The sequence below is a fragment of the Dermacentor silvarum genome, chromosome 2 (genome assembly GCF_013339745.2).
Source record: "Dermacentor silvarum isolate Dsil-2018 chromosome 2, BIME_Dsil_1.4, whole genome shotgun sequence".
NCBI lineage: Eukaryota > Metazoa > Arthropoda > Arachnida > Ixodida > Ixodidae > Dermacentor > Dermacentor silvarum.
In genome coordinates this window covers 124,940,587-124,956,834 of record NC_051155.1, presented here as the reverse complement: position 1 = coordinate 124,956,834, position 16,248 = coordinate 124,940,587, and the positions used below count along the sequence as shown (strand labels likewise).

General features: G+C 47.3%; 1 protein-coding gene across 1 annotated transcript; it reads left to right on the top strand.

Annotated features, from left to right (window-relative positions):
* The first annotated feature begins 8,289 nt into the window (after positions 1-8,289).
* Positions 8,290-9,769, top strand: LOC119441095 (palmitoyltransferase ZDHHC6). Its single transcript, XM_037705795.2, has one exon. The coding sequence runs from the start codon at positions 8,509-8,511 to the stop codon at positions 9,712-9,714; it is 1,206 nt and encodes a 401-aa protein (XP_037561723.1). The 5' UTR covers positions 8,290-8,508; the 3' UTR covers positions 9,715-9,769.
* Positions 9,770-16,248: the final 6,479 nt, after the last annotated feature.

The following is a 16,248-nucleotide window of genomic DNA, read 5'->3' as shown; positions in this document are numbered from 1 at the left end:
GAAGCCAGCGAAGTTGTGACAATGGTAGGTCTGCTGGAGTGAATATTACTATAGTGAATTTATATATTGTCATTATTGACTATATTGAGCGTCTTCGGCATGTTCGTCAAAGAGCAAGGCCACCGGCGTCTTGTTTTCGTCGGGCGCGATGGCCAAGTAGTGCGTTTGCGCGCCAAGTCCGCCCCGGCCATCGTCATAGGCGTTGGCGCGACGCCGACGAGATACCTCCCGCTCCAGCTCTCGGCGGCTCATACCGACATATCCGACGCGGGTATGAGCCACACGTGATTACTTTCTTACTTTCTTTCTTTCTTTCTTTCTTCCTTCCTTCCTTTCTTTCTTACTTTCTTTCTTCTTTCCCTCCTTCCTTTCTTTATCACCTTCTTTCTGTCTTTATTTCCTTCCTTCCTTCCTTCCTTCCTTCCTTCCTTCCTTCCTTCCTTCCTTCTTTCCTTCCTTCCTTCCTTCCTTCCTTCCTTTCTTGTCCCTGATTCATACCCCCATATCGAATGCGGGTATGCGCCACATGTGTGTTTATTATCGTGACGTAAATGACGAGCATGTGATGTTATTGATGTCATGACCTATCAGTCATGTTAGTCATGCATTCGTACCCTTCCATGCCAACTTTGATGCATACCAAGTCAACTAGACGCCACAAAACGAGACGCCACAAAACGGTTGCCTACTTCCGGTGTAGGCGGAGGCGATTTCCTGTATAACAGCTTCGCTGTAAGATGCCCGACGGAAGTACAACGCTTCGCGTATGCAACCAGTAAGGTAGATAAGTCAAGTCAACGTGTGAATAATAGGCGGCGTATTGACTTATCTATGCACTGCCTATCATAAACCAACACGTCTGTGTCAAAAGCCGGGTTAGTGGTTTCTACACATATACCTAATTTTTGACATGGATGCGGAACCGACTGACATATACTGGGGCCGAGCTGCGTCCTTTGCGACGTGTCGCCCGTCGCTGGTGATCGCTGAAAGCAATCAAGTTTACTTTTCCTGTGCAGGTCGCAATTGCAACATAGTACCACCTAATTGTTTTTCTTTGCATAGCGCTTCCCGATGGCTTCCTAGGAGAGGTTCCAGACATTTCGTAACCCCCGAAATTTCATTGTGGAGAACGAGGCTGTACCAACAGGTTCATCGGTAGCTATCATGCTTCCAGATGCATGACTGCGCTCTTTTCGTAGTCGTCTGACGCAGTACAGAAAACAAGAGCTTAAACAGGAATGTTGGCAGGGAATGTTAATATCAGATGCAAACAATAGTGAGGCGTAATAAGACGGCATACAAATAGGTACTTTACCGCAAACAAGTTTATCGGTAAACGGGATTTTGCTGTACCTAAAATGAGCAGCAATCGTGGGCGACTCGGGGTTCGGCGCAACATCAAACATAACTATTCATGCGGTTTCACAAACCGGGACAGGAAATTCTGACGTTGTGCCTTCACGGTCATAGCAAGCAGGCAACGCTACAGCGGAGTCCCCCACGCGATGCCAAACTGGAGAACGCGTCACTTAAACTTCTCGAGGCTAAGGAGCAATTTCGTGCGCGTTAACGCTATACTGCCCAACGTATCATACTATATGCAGTGCTAAGTATGGTACCTCAAAATGTTGATTTAAGCCCAACATTCTCAAATACTATAATAGCTCTTTTGATACGCTACTCCCTGCCTTTCCCCTTTCTTCTGCCTCTCTCTTTGATACGCTGCAGTGAGTTCTCAGTTGTGGATAGCAAATGGTGCGCATACAGTGCTCGGACAATACCGAGTAACTGCACCATTCTTCCTCTCTCTTTTAGAATTATTCGTGTTTACTTCTATACAAGGAAAGTTACGCCGTTTGGAAGGGACGGAAACAAACGGTTCGTTGCATGACCGTGACCAGATGCATGACCACTGGCTGAAATGTACCTTAGAGGAAACTATAGTGCCTCGGCATGTCGGCCTACAAACGAGTGTTCCACACCCCCTGCAAGCGCCGTACGAGTCAAGACAGGCACTCGAAATACACCTGTTGCCAAGATGAATATTAAGCGGAATGGCATCCACCTTAGGTCAGTTGTAAGTTTTGCCTCCTCTCTAGAGTTTAGTGATGTGAGTGGTTAATCATTGCCCGATAGTGTTTTAGGCAAGAACTAACACACCAGTGTGATGTCATTCTTCTAAGTACTCCTTTTTTCCTTTCATTGAATATGATCACCTGGAGCTATCAGTTCAGTTTACGGTTTTTCTACATACAACATAAATGCTCCTTGTACTAAATAAAAGGAAGAGAAGGAGGGAAGCCGCCTTAGCGCTGCGGTGGAGCATTTGACTAGCACGTAGCGGACCCAGGCGAAATTTGTGGAAAATATTTCTTTCCTCATCAACCTGCTTTGATGTCGGTTATGTTCAACGCTGTTCGCCAATTTTAGCCAGGAAGGAGTCCATAGTAATCATCGATACAAATGTACTCAAGTCTAGGCGCAAGCGCACCTCATCCGGAAAAAGAAATAGTTTCTGATCCTGGAGAGCCGAACTCAGCGCATCCTCGTCAATCAAGCCCCAAGGGCTATTGAACAGCGTTCGATCCTTAATTTCTTCAAGATTTCTGTATCGGTAATCATTCCAAACAGAATTTTTGGTGGGCTTCTAGCATCATAGTAATAGGGGGAGAGTCGCAAAAGTTTCTTACCGCTAAGATTTCTGCTCTTCCGATGAAAGTTATGAGTACCTAAAACGCGATGTTCTTTTCCTTTTATTATGTTTTCTTTCTTTCTTCCTTTGTTTCTTTCATAGCATTTTACGTGCGCAATCAAGGAAACGTTGCAGTCAGTCCAGCTGACAGACGTAAGCAGTACTATTTTCATTCAGACAGCACGCGGGAAACGTTAATCCAAGAAGTGAGTCACGCAAGGCGGCGCCATCCCCGTTCTCCCTCCTATGCGGCCGTTGTCTTTTACTTATATTTTTCGCCTTTCATGGTATTTACTAGTGATCATTACCCCACATTTCACTGACGAGTACTCCGAAAAAAGTTCTAAACTGACGACAAATGAAATGATTGGGTGACCCCGCTTTTATATAGTTTCCTACAAAATTTCCTAGAGGCGCTGAGATCGCTCACCTCCCATTAGAATGATGGTTAGCATACATTAATTTGTTGTTGTGGCGCTACTTGTTTTGCTTTAGCTTTGCAAATTTCTAAGCTCTCATAGTTTTCTTACTAGAAAAAGGTCCCTGCGCACATGGGTAATTATTGAATTTGTAACGCAATGTTTTATTGAATACGATCCAATGTCACTCAAAAGGTCGTTTGAAGTCAGGTCGAAGTTCAGGCTTATGGCCAAGTACTGCTCATCATTTCCGAGCTGGTTGAACCGCCGTACTCGTAGCTCCATCCCGCAGACACTAGTTCCTCTAGTAATTTTCGTAGGCAACACTGTGCCCCCTTCAGTAACCTGTAACACGTCATGCGCAAGAAACGGTGGTGCAACCGGCGCGTGGATGCATGGCGCTGAAAATGACGGGTCTTGACACACAAGCGCGATTATGCAACAGCTCGAGAATGCAGAGACGCCCGTAATTGGGCGTCTGCGCCTACAGCTATGTACGCCGACGATGATGGCCTCGTTAAGAAGCGAGTGCCACAGCTTAGCTCAAAAAGTGGTTTTCGCAAGTGTGGCCGATCTCGAAAGCTGCAAGGTTCATTTTCATTATGAAAAATCATTTCATTTCAAGTTTTCATTCTTTGCTCGTTGAAACAGTTGTCATAAAACACTTTTGGACTTCCGCTTTCAAACAAAAAAATACCTCCACAAGGGAACTTCGTAAACACGTCCGCTATATGGTTCCTCGTTCATCCACAAAGTATGGTGCTACCAGACGCTGTGCATATGTGCCGGACATGTTTAACAAGTTACCGAATGAAATTTTTAACGCTACTTCAAAAAGCATGCTGAAAGAACTATTGAAGGAGTCATGGTGAAACTAACTTCCACAACACTTTGGCATCATAATTTTCATTGCTTCAACTTCTGTTTCACGTAGAATAACCAAATGTTATCTTATTTTTTTCTGGTCATTTTTTTCTTTGTATTTCTGTCTCATCAACATCTTTTTATTTACCGTTTGTATCATGTTCATGGCACGGTCTTACAAGCCAATTGAGGCTTAGACCGGCCTGTTTGTGTTGCTCTGTATTTTTTGGTGATTAAACATTATTATTATTATTATTATTATTATTATTATTATTATTATTATTATTATTATTATTATTATTATTATTATTATTATTATTATTATTATTATTATTATTATTATTAATTCTGTCTAAGGGGACGCTTGCACCCGTACGTGGCTCCGGCTACTCCTCCCACGCGATAGTCGTGTTCAAAATAATGTTGAAAATAGAAGCAATGATTAGAAAAATTACAATGACGATATTTCTAAAGTTTACAAAATATAGGTATAGACAGAAGATGTATATACGTTAAAAAATGGGAACGCCCTCCTTTGCAGAAATTACAGTCTTGGCTAAGCAAACTTATATTCCATAAGCCAACGCCTGTAACAGTCTGTCTGATCCGTTTCGAGTAGCCCGAGTATGCAGGGTGTTTCACTTAACTTTAGCCCAACTTTTAAAATATGCGAATGCCACGTACCTGGACAGAACCAAGGTAATGTTGTTTGCCGTCGCTTGAATATACTCAGATTATTTTTAATAACGCCTAATTAGATAATTAGTCTTCATTAATTAATCAACTAGTCAATTATTATAGTAACATGAAAAGTGTCAATGAGAAGATTCGAGAGCAACATGAGAAACTCCTGATACAGCTTTCTGTTGCTCAATACGTGCTACATAAAAGTGTTTTTTCCGAGCGTGAAAGATGCCTGCGAATATCCGCAAAACTGCCGCGCGACTAGCCGCTCAAGGCAGTTTGCGTGGCATTTGCCGATTTTTTAAGTTTGTCTAAAGTTAAGTGAGATACCCTGAAGATAGTTGTCGACTGTAAAGGTTCTTGAGCAGGTGAAAATGAGGGGTCTCCCGAGTGCCCCATTTCGTGCGCAACGCTAACGAACACGGACACCAAAAGCCGTGAAAACACGTAGACACAAGGAAACGCGGAAACAAGAATATGTGCGAGGATAGACGAACAAGAACATTATTCAGCATTTCATTCATCGCCTTCGAATGGAAAAATATATACATACATATTCCTGTCGCTTAGCTAGCCGCACCTTGAATCATCGCTTTCCACCTTGAAGAATTGCGCGGCGAGCAGTGTACGTTTACGTGTCGGCATTATACAGGACAGTAACCGGCAGTAATGTCAACCCTGGGGAAGCTTTCCTAGATCTAGGGCCTTGATTAGGCAAAAAGGGGGAAATTTCTCCCAAGTCTAGGAAAAACGAAAAGGTAGGAAAATTTGGAGACGTGAGAAACCACTGCTGTGACACCGTGATAAGTGGAGTTGCTGACGTGGCCGCGTATTTTGATTTCAGCCACTGCACATTACCTTCGCATTCTCTGCTAGTTCTACTAGATTGCGAAGTATGACTAGTGATTCTACTGTAGCGCTGTGAGCGCATTTACCCACATAAACGACAAGTTGTGGATGCCCTCGGCTCGTTATTAGAGCACAGCTGCACTTGTCGATTTGTGTGCCCTTTGAATAGAATATTTATATCTAACAGGCAAAACAAACGTATGCTACAGCACAAAACGAAGCAGCCCAAGCAAATCTCGGCATAACGTGGACATATTCTGGTACCCAGCGCCGAGCACGACAAGACGGTTCTCGCACTGCACGCAAATTTACCCGGAACCGCCCATCGGCAGGGCAATCTTAGGCAGAGTCCTACGGTACAGACGCAGTGCTTGGGTGAGTTATGGCATCGAGGTGAGAAAAAAAAATCCGATGGCACCTAAGCACTTATAAGTTTTGAATGCGAAAGCATTAATGTCCAATTGAACGCCGCTGAGCGATCCTTCGAGTTTTCCACTACGAGTAATGTACCATAGTGGTACGAGCTGCCCGAGCCAGCAAGCAGCAGCAGCAGCAGCCTGCGATGCCAACGCCGCAAGCCACCGACGTCCAGCGCGACGAGAGATCGAGGAAGCTGCAGCGGCCACCAAGACCGGCAGGCACGCGCAGCAGCTAAGCCTAGTGGGGGTGAGAGAGAGAGAGATACGGACCGCGCGTCGGCTTCCCAGAACGAAACGGCGGCACCTGCACGCGCGTGTCACGTGACTGCCTCGCCGACGACAACCCGTCCCGCCCCGCGGCGACGCGTCACCGTATTTGCTCCGTCGAGATGCGCTGGTGACGTGGCGCCGCAGCCAATGGGAATTTAGGTGCCGTTTCGTTGCTACAGGCTTTTTCGCTCACTGGGCCATTTGAAGCTTTCGCATAAAAAATTGGCCGCGTATCTGCAAGCTTCATGCAAATAATGTGTAAGTGCGCAAGCGGAGTGGTGCTACGTCAGTAGGTTATGGCCATGCAAGAAAAATTTAGTGCACATGTTTTATATCAACGTCGGGAAGCGGCACACTGTTTTCACACTACTACATTTTTGTAAGGGTGGTCCAGTGCCCGTTTCCTTTACTAATCGAATAAGGTTCCGTGTAAATATAATGGCATGGTTGTTGTCCAAACTTGTTCGGACAACACTCCCGCCGCGGTGGCTGAGGGAGTTAAGGCGTTGCGCTGCTGAGCACGAGGTCACGGGATCGAATTCCGGCTGCGGCGGCCACATTTCTATGGAGACGAAATGCAAAAACGCCCGCGTGCTTGCGTTGTAGTGCACGTTAAAATTAATCTGGACCCCTCCACTACGGCGTGCCTCATATTTAGAACTGGTTTCGGCACGTAAAAACCCCCAAAAAGAAGGAGAACAGCCTTGTTTGGCATGCAGAGTAAAGTATAAACGTGCTGACGTCTTTCTGTGAATATGGCTTCAAGTAAGAGGCTCTGCTGTCAGCACAACTATCACTGCGACATCATTTCTCCTTGAGTGCGGTGACTTCATCATTTAAATATTTTAAAAACAAGCTCAGACATGCATTTATACTATAACCTTTCGGTCTATTTGCATAGAAAATTTTTACAGCCAGACCTGTGCAACCTTATTTTACAAAAATCTAGGGAAATCTAAGAAATTATTTCACTCAAGTTGGGGACAAAGTGGCTTCTGAGCTTGGCAGCATTGGTCACCGGATTACGTTGGTAATGTTAGCGGCATAATCCTGGCGGACCGATTACGGAGTCTGTTATTAAAGGCTATAGGTCGGCCACGGCCGCGTCTCGGCTAATCCTGATGCCAGTACGCGATGAGTGTCCCCTCAAAGGTTGTAATTCTACAGAGAGACCATGAACGGACAAAGCAAGTCTTCTGTGACGCAAGTTACATTAGTTGTATAATTAACGTTCGGGTAGTGTTTTGTTATTCAAGTTCAGCACTTACGGTCACAAAGCCCAAAATAATTCCGGCAAAAGCCACCTAATGGTGGCTGTCAACGTTAATGTGATTAGCATTCAACCAATGTAGCGGCACATCACATTGCTGGAGGTACCTTTATTTAGAATCTGTAGTGGTCATTCTGGGATTCCCATTGCTTCGGCTATATGCGACATGCAGTGTCAGGAATCAGTCCACTTTGCTATGGCACTCGCTCTCGCCACGGTCGGCCATGAGCATGATCGCATGACGACGGCTATATGACGGCGACGTAATGACATCGATGGTATAATCACGATTTAATGATGACATCACGATTACGATGGAATGACGAAGGGAGGAATGACGTCGATGGAACGACGCAAACATTATGACGACAATGGGATCGCGTGTCTGAAACGATGAACGATGGTGCGACGATAGCGTGACAACGACGGCATGATGACAATGGAAAGACGACGACTGAATGACGACGATGGCGTAATGATGGCGGTTTCGACGAGAGTTGAATGATGCAGCTTTAATGACGACAATGCAATGACCATGACAGCATAAAAAGCGCCAGCGCATACCTAGTGGTCCAAGCAAGTTACTAGGGTCACTAGGTGGGCACAAGAGAACAGAAGGCAGACAGACCGGAAGTTTCGTGCGCTTTTTAATAATTATTATTAATTTTTCTGATGTTATTGTTTTCAATTTAACATGTAATTTCGCCTTTCAACAGCAATTACTTTACAGCGGTCCTAAAAATGAATTTCTGAATGTACCTTGGAATATCCCCTATAGTGGGTATTAGCCACATGTTCGAATGCTGCAACAACAACATGTCTTGTTTTTGGTAAAGTTTTCACGGCGAAACGCTGCACAAAATTTGGCTATGCAGAGTGCCCAGCGGACCTGCATGCACGCCGAAGCCAGTGAGAGGTAATGGACCCAAAGGACGCGACCTGAGCTCCGGCAGCGTGTAGCTTTGCGGTCCTTGATCATCTGTATTTCTCAACAACCAGGCTTCGGGTGCGGCTCTGGGTTTATCCCAAGTCGCCGGCATGGAGTCTCAGCCAGGGGTTCTGGACATCCTGATTCAATTCTGTTACCGCCTGCTCCACTGTGGCCCATTGGTGGCGCTTTGCATGATCGCATTCATTTTTCGGACCAGCCTGTACGTGACATCCATGTGGCTTTCACCGTATGGTTCCACGCTAGGCGCCATCAACCACTCGATATTCATGGGTTGGACTGTAGCCCTGCTGTACAATTTCTTCATGGCCGTCGGTATAGGACCTGGCTTCGTGCCTCTGAAGTGGAGGCCTGACGAGCCAGGTGACGAGCAGTTCCTGCAATACTGTGAAAACTGTGACGGACTTAAGGCACCAAGGTCACATCATTGCCGCAAATGCGAAAGGTGTGTCTTCAAGATGGACCATCACTGTCCGTGGATCAACACTTGTTGCGGGCACCGGAATCATGCCAACTTCACACTTTTCTTGTTCTTTGCTCTCTGTGGCGGCATTCATGCCTCGGTGCTGTTGATCAAGGGCCTGACTAAAGCCTATCACAGGAAATATTACATGCGTCAAGGTCAAGAGGACAATCTTGTCTACCTGCATTTCCTCCCTTTTCTGGCCACGGTGCTGAGCCTGTTCTTAGCCATGTGTACCATCATGGCAGTGGGAAGTCTCTTTCTTATACAGCTGAAAAGTATTGTTCGCAATGAGACGACTATCGAGAACTGGATCGTGGCCAAGGCCCAGAGGCGAGAGCGTGAGGATGAAGACCACTTTGTGAACCCATACAACCTCGGCGTGACTGAGAACCTGAAGCAGGTCTTTGTGTACCCGCTTGGCGACGGCATTACTTGGCCCGTGGTGTCTGGGTGCAACCAGTACACACTCACTGTAGAGCAGATTCTTCAAAAGCGCGACAAGCGGCTACGAACCCGCCTGTACAGAGTGGTGCGCCCATACCGTGGCTCCTATTTCCCGATATCGCATGGCTGCTCTGTCTGCATGACCGCACCACTCACCGATCAGCCCCGCATTGCAGTCAGCCCTGGAGATCGTGTTCTTGTTACTCGGTGGCAAAAGGACTGGCTTTATGGAAAGTTAGAAAGGACAAAGTTTCCTACGAAACCTTCACACAGGCTGAAGGGATGGTTTCCACGGCAGTGTGCAGTAGAAGTGGTTGGCAGTAAGGGGAGCCGTAGCTGCACAGAGGCATCGTCAAGCTACGCCGACCACAAGAAGTACAAGTGAAACATGCCGTCCCGTCGCTTCGTTACAGCAGCCTCCATTGTCTGTCAAGCCTAGCTGCCAGAATTCAGACCAGACAATATTTTTCCCTCCTGTGGGCAATTGTCCCTGTTTCCCAAGTTAATTGTGAAAGAAATTGTTTGTCACTTAGCATTTCTAAAAAAAAGGAGAGCGGGCTTGGAGTTCCCAATAATGACGGTCGTCGTCAGTCATCATCTTCTGTTTTCAAGTGCAGAATACGAAGTGATTGCTCGTAACACTAACAAATGTTGCCAAAATTGTGTGCAGTTGCGGACGCAAGGACGATTTCTTCTAAGTGATATTTTTTCCTTGAAAAAAAAAGCTAAGCTTCTCGGCATTCCGTTTGTATAGAAAAGGACCGTGAGAATCGGCGCTTCGCAAATCACTCAGATTCCCCAGAAACAATGCAATGAATCACGGGCGTTGTTGTGAGACGAAATGTTGGTACCTTTACAAAATACAGTTATTCAAACTACCAAATCAATATTTCATTGATATTGTAGCGGCGGCACCACGGTCAAAGTGTCGCCATTGTTGTAGCGGCAGAGATGCGCGGGCTCGAGCTGTGTGCGCTCGCGCCGGTGTTCGCCAGCACTTCGCACGTCTGGCAGCTGACTTGGGTAACTAGGTGTGTGCCACTTGGTATGTACCGCTCCACAATGCGAAAAGTGGTCCTTAAATTTCACCTATGCTCAGCAGAACCAGACCCGCTCCACACCCGGACTTATCGGCGGCCTCGCTAGACGTTGCAGCGTTCCCACTAAGAAACGAGAGAGAGGAGCCCTGCCGCATAACATTTCGGCGTTGGCAATACCGTGTGCTGCTAAATCGCTTCAATGCTAATCGCATTAATGTGGACATTCATTCTGAGAGGAGTCCTGTTGCAGTTTCCTTTTTCGTTTTTCAAGAAAACCTTCCCCTATGGCACTGTCTTACTACATGTATGATGTAATGGTTGTGTCGCGTATGGATTCAATCAGTGTTTGAGGTATTTGTTATCGTGCGATCTGCGATCATAGCTGACAGTGGCACGGTAGCCGAGGCCAGTTTGCAGAAGACGGGAGCGTTCCGATTGCAATTCTGGTAAAGTTCATATTAAGTGGCGAGCATCTGCTTCCGTCACTGAAACGAGACATAACATGTTGCGCCCAAGCGAAGCGCGTGGCCATTCCCAAGTACAGGAGACAGTAGGAACCCGTCCCTTGGAAAGCACAGCTTCCTACGCCCTATAGTACGGTGACGTGGGGGAGAGCAAACAGCGGAATAAGAGCACGTGTAAGTGTGTCCTTCCTTACTGAATTTTCGCGGGTGATGAGCAGGGTTCAGGTATTTGAGGCGAGAAGTGCAATAGAGGGAGTATCCCATACGTGGTGAGTGTGTGCTTGCATGTGAGCAGCATTGCTGTAAGACCGTACTCGATGGGGGAACAGCGAAAAAAAAACACGACAAGAAGGCAAGACTTCGTAGCATGACGTTTAGACTAGTGCACCTTGATCATACTTGCACGTAACGAATTACATGCGAGTAATTACTTGTAATCAATCACGTTTCTGGTCATTTTGTAATTTAACGATTGTTTGATTCACTCGGTAACGCTCGCTATAATTCGATTGCATCTTTCAGCAACCAACTGCGTGTACCCAGTAACAATTTTGAAGAAACAAGTTCTGACAGGTGATGCAGCTTTGAGCACTTGAATTTGGCGGGACCTACCGAGCCCAAGGGATGAGAACATGCACTTGGGTTACGTAACTCTTACCCACAATCAGCGTACTGCAACTACACCTCGATCACCTGATCCTGGCAGGCTTGCAGGGTTGCACATTTGGAATTCCGACCTCTAAGCTTTTATCTTACAATAAATTTCTCCTTCGCTCGCTCTCTCCTGCAAGCGCTTATAGGCGGCCTTCATAAGTGGGTAAGAGCTGTTGCTCAATCCTTCTTCCCTTATTGCAGTCTATGACTTCCCGGATAAAGACAGAAGTTTTCGGCCGTTAAATGCCCCATATGTTTCTATCCATTTCATACTTCGTGACTCATATACACCTATTTTAGGATTGTAACACGCGAACAGTATCTTAAGGGCTGAATAATATGCAGCTTTAATTTAAATTACATTACAAATTTGTCCACCTATGCAAGGAACGTGAACGTGTTTGCTGGTGTCCGTTACAATTAGTCATCATCATCAGCCTATATTTTATGTCCACTGCAGGACGAAGGCCTCTCCCTGCGATCTCCAATTACCCCTGTCTTACGCTAGCGTATTCCAACTTGCGCCTGCAAATTTCCTAATTTCATCATCGCATCTGGTTTTCTGCCGACCTCGACTGCGCTTCCCTCTCTTGGTATCCATTCTATAACCCCAATGGTCCAACGGTTATGCATCCTACGCATTACATAGCCTGCCCAGCTCCATTTCTTCCGCTTAATGTCAACTAGAATATCGGCTATCCCCGTTTGTTCTCTGATCCACACCGCTCTCTTACTGCCTCTTAACGTTAGTCCTAAGATTTTTCGTTCCATCGCTCTTTGTGCGGTCCTTAAATTGTTCTCGAGCTTCTTTGTTAACCTCCAAGTTTCTGCCCCATATGTTAGCACCGGTAGAATGCAATGATTGTACACTTTTCTTTTCAACGACAGTGGTAAGCTCCCGGCCAGGATTTGGCAATGCCTGCCGTATGCACTCCAACCCAATTTTATTCTTCTGTAAATTTCTTTCTCATGATCAGGGTCCCCTGTGAGTAATTGACCTAGATAAACGTACTCCTTTACAGACTCTAGAGGCTGACTGGCGATCCTGAATTCTTGTTCCCTTAATTGCCAGGCTATTGAACATTATCTTTGTCTTCTGCATATTCATCTTCAACCCAATTCTTACACTTTCTCGATTAAGGTCCTCAATCATTTGCTGTAATTCGTCTCCATTGTTGCTGAATAGGACAATGTCATCTGCAAACCGAAGGTTGCTGAGATATTCGCCGTTGATCCTCACTCATAAGCCTTCCCAGTGTAAGAGCTTGAACACTTCTTCTAAACATGCAGTGAATAGCATTGGAGAGATTCTGTCTCCTTGCCTGACCCCTTTCTTGATAGGTAATTTTCTACTTTTCTTATGGAGAACCAAGATAGCTGTGGAATCGTTGTAGATATTTGCCAAGATATTGTAACGACGTGGGATCGACGAGGACGCGGAGCAGCACCAACCAGGACACCTTATCAATTGTCAACAAAACCAACAACGCCTTCTTCGTCTCCACACTTAACCTAAAAGCCCGCGCTACTTCAACCTTGTCCCCACTGGCACATACCCGCGGCAATATAGTTGTTCCATTGGCTCCCCCCGTAAAAAAAAATCATCGTTCCGATGACAGAGGCTTGGTAAACTGCGATAAACAAAAAGAAACTGCGCAGTCTTGTCAGTCTTCATAGTAAGGCTTCATACGAAGCACGTGAACGACCTCGGGTAAATGCCGTCGGCGCTTTGAACAGCGAGAGCCGTCCGGAACGACTTCGTAGGTGACGTCACTGATGCGACGAATAACTACGTAGGGCCCGAAGTATCTGCGCAGGAGCTTTTCAGAGAGCCCACGCCGACGAATAGGTGTCCAGACCCACTCTTTGTCGCCGATGTTGTATGTTACGGGTTTGTGCCGAAGATTGTAGCGTCTGGCGTCACAGTCCTGTTGTTCGTGGATTCGCTAACGCGCACGCTGCCTAGCTGCTTCTGCTCGCTCTGTGATCTCTTCAGCACCTGTCTCGTTGTTATCAAATTCATGAGGGAGCATTGCGTCTAATGTTGTGGCAACCTCACGGCCGTACACGAGGCTGAAGAGTGTCTTGCGAGTGGTCTCTTGACGAGCCGTATTGTACGCGAAGGTGACATAGGGTAAAACCTCGTCCCAGTTCTTGTGCTCTACATCGACGTACATGCATATCATGTCAGCCAGTGTCCTGTTGAGTCGTTCCGTCAGCCCGTTTTTGTAGCGTTAGCTACACTGGCCTAGCCAAGCCCGTTTCGCGCGGCACATCAAGAGCCGTGCTGCGCATGCGCAAAGATCAGTGATGTCACACGGCTTGCGCACCGGAGCCACCGGAGCCGGCACCTCTCGCGCACTCCGCCGCCGCCGCGCGCGACTCACCGCCGCCGGTCTGCGCATTCCAGAGGAGTGACGTCGTAGCCGTGGTAGACGCACTGGCGCCGGCGCGCGCTCGCTGTGCAGTCGCCGTCTGACACTGCGCTGGAGCCGCTGCGCTTCTGACTGGCGTTTGCCAGTGTGGTATAGCCATGGAGAAGGAGAGCGCAAATGCTGCTCAACAGCGCAGAAGAACGGAGAAGCTTGACTCATCGGATCCCGAAGTAGTTGCCTGGCAATTAGCGGTTGAGCGTAGGAGGAATGAACAGAAGAAGGCTAAACGTGCTGCGGAGACACTGGAGCAAAGGGACGAACGTCTAGCAAAGCGGCGTCGCCAGGAGGCTGAGCGACGTTCCCGACCACCCCTGCAGCAACAAAACGCCGTCGATGACGTCAAGGCTGAATATACTGAATATACTGTGAAACTCAGCGAAAGCGCCAATGCGACTCGGACCTTCAGCTGAACCTTTGCTAACGCTACGTATATCCTGGCATAGCCGAGCTAAGCCACTGCAACTATTTTGAGGGTGATAGGCCATGGTCTTCCGGTGGGCGGTACCACTTAAACGTAGAACGATGTCCAAAAACTTGGCCATGAACGCAGTACCTCTGTCCGTGATGACTACTACCGGAGTGCCATGTCTTAAAACGATGGATGCAAGAAAAAATTGCGCCGCTTCATCTGCTGTTCCCCGTCGCAGAGCACCTGTCTCGGCATATCTAGTGCGATGATCCGTGGCGATGATTATCCACCTATTGCTGGTAGTAGACGTTGGGAAGGGGCCCAGAAAATCCATGCCTACTTGTGCAAATGGTGTGGCAGGTACTTGAACAGGGTGCAGAAGACCGGCGGGCTTGACGGAAGGCGGTTTGCGGCGCTGGAAATGCAGACATGTCTGAACATAATCTGTCTGAACATGTCTGAACATAAGTCTCCGCCAGTAGTAATTCTGCCGAGTCCATGCCAATGTGCGAGTGTAGCCCAAGTTCCCAGCGGTCGGCTCGTTGTGGCAAGCGTGTAAGATTTCACGTCGAAGCGATGAGGGAACAACGAGTAAGTAGTTGCTGCCGCTAGGGGAGTTCTTCTTATAGAGTACGTTGCGGTGCAAGCAGTATGACGCCAGCCCTCTTGCAAATAGCCTCGGCACGCTGTTGGTTCGTCCTTCCAGGTAATCAATCAGCGGCAGCAATTCAATGTAATCCCATTGCTGGCGTGAAAGATCGGCAGACCGTGTCGTCATCTTCTTGTGCTGCCGTCTCCACAGGAGACTGAGAAAGGCAGTCGGCGTCTGCGTGCCGTTTTCCTGTATACGACAGTAAAGTCGAACTCTTGGAGTCGAAGACTCCAACGTGCGAGCCGGCCGGAAGGATCTTTCAAATTAATGAGCCAACAGAGCGAATGGTGATCGCTAATAACGGTGGAAGACCGACCGTACAAATACGGACGAAATTTCAGAACTGCCCATACCATTGCGAGGCATTCTTTTTCAGTGGTGGAGTAGTTAGCCTCCGCTCGGGACAGTGTCTTACTGGCGTAAGCGATCACCTTTTCGCTGTCGTCCTGCCATTGTACGAGCACCGCCCCTAGACCGACATTACTAGCGTCTGTATGCAATACCGTCGGGGCGTCTTCATCGAAGTGTGCAAGCACGGGAGGCGCTTGCATGCGTTGCGGGAGGTCGTGAAATGCCCGCTGCTGGTCTTCGCCCCAAGTGAAAGGGATATCTTCTCTGGTGAGCTGTGTTAACGGCCAAACGATGCATGAGAAATTCGCAATAAAACGCCGGTAATATGCACATAGTCCCAGAAAACGTAGCAGGGCCTTTTTGTCTGGTGGGGTCTGGAAATTAGCGACGGCAGCAATTTTATCCGGATCAGGTCGGACTCCTTGGTTACTGACGACGTGACCGAGTAACTAGAGCTCTTGAAAACCAAAATGGCACTTTTCAGGCTTCAACGTGAGACCGGCAGATCGTATTGCTTCAAAAAAAGTTTTCAGCCTTGGTAAGTGTTCGTCGAACGTTGCGGAAAAGACAATTGCGTCATCCAGGTACACCAGGCATGTTTGCCATTTGAGTCCAGAGAGCACAGTGTCCATTAGACGCTGAAATGTTGCTGGCGCTGAACACAAACCGAAGGGAAGTACCTGAAATTCGTAAAGTCCGTCAGGCGTCACAAAGGCGGTTTTCTCACGGTCTCTCTCATCCACTTCGATCTGCCAGTAACCGCTTTTCAAGTCCATTGAGGAAAAGTAGCACGCGTTTCGCAACCTGTCCAACGAATCATCAATACGTGGCAGTGGATAAACGTCCTTTTTGGTGACCTGATTGAGCTTCCGATAGTCTAGGCAGAAGCGCAGGCTACCGTCCTTCTTTTCACT

Excerpts from the sequence above, each read along its gene's own strand:
- LOC119441095 (XM_037705795.2), top strand. The coding sequence starts at position 8,509 with ATGGAGTCTCAGCCAGGGGTTCTGGACATCCTGATTCAATTCTGTTAC.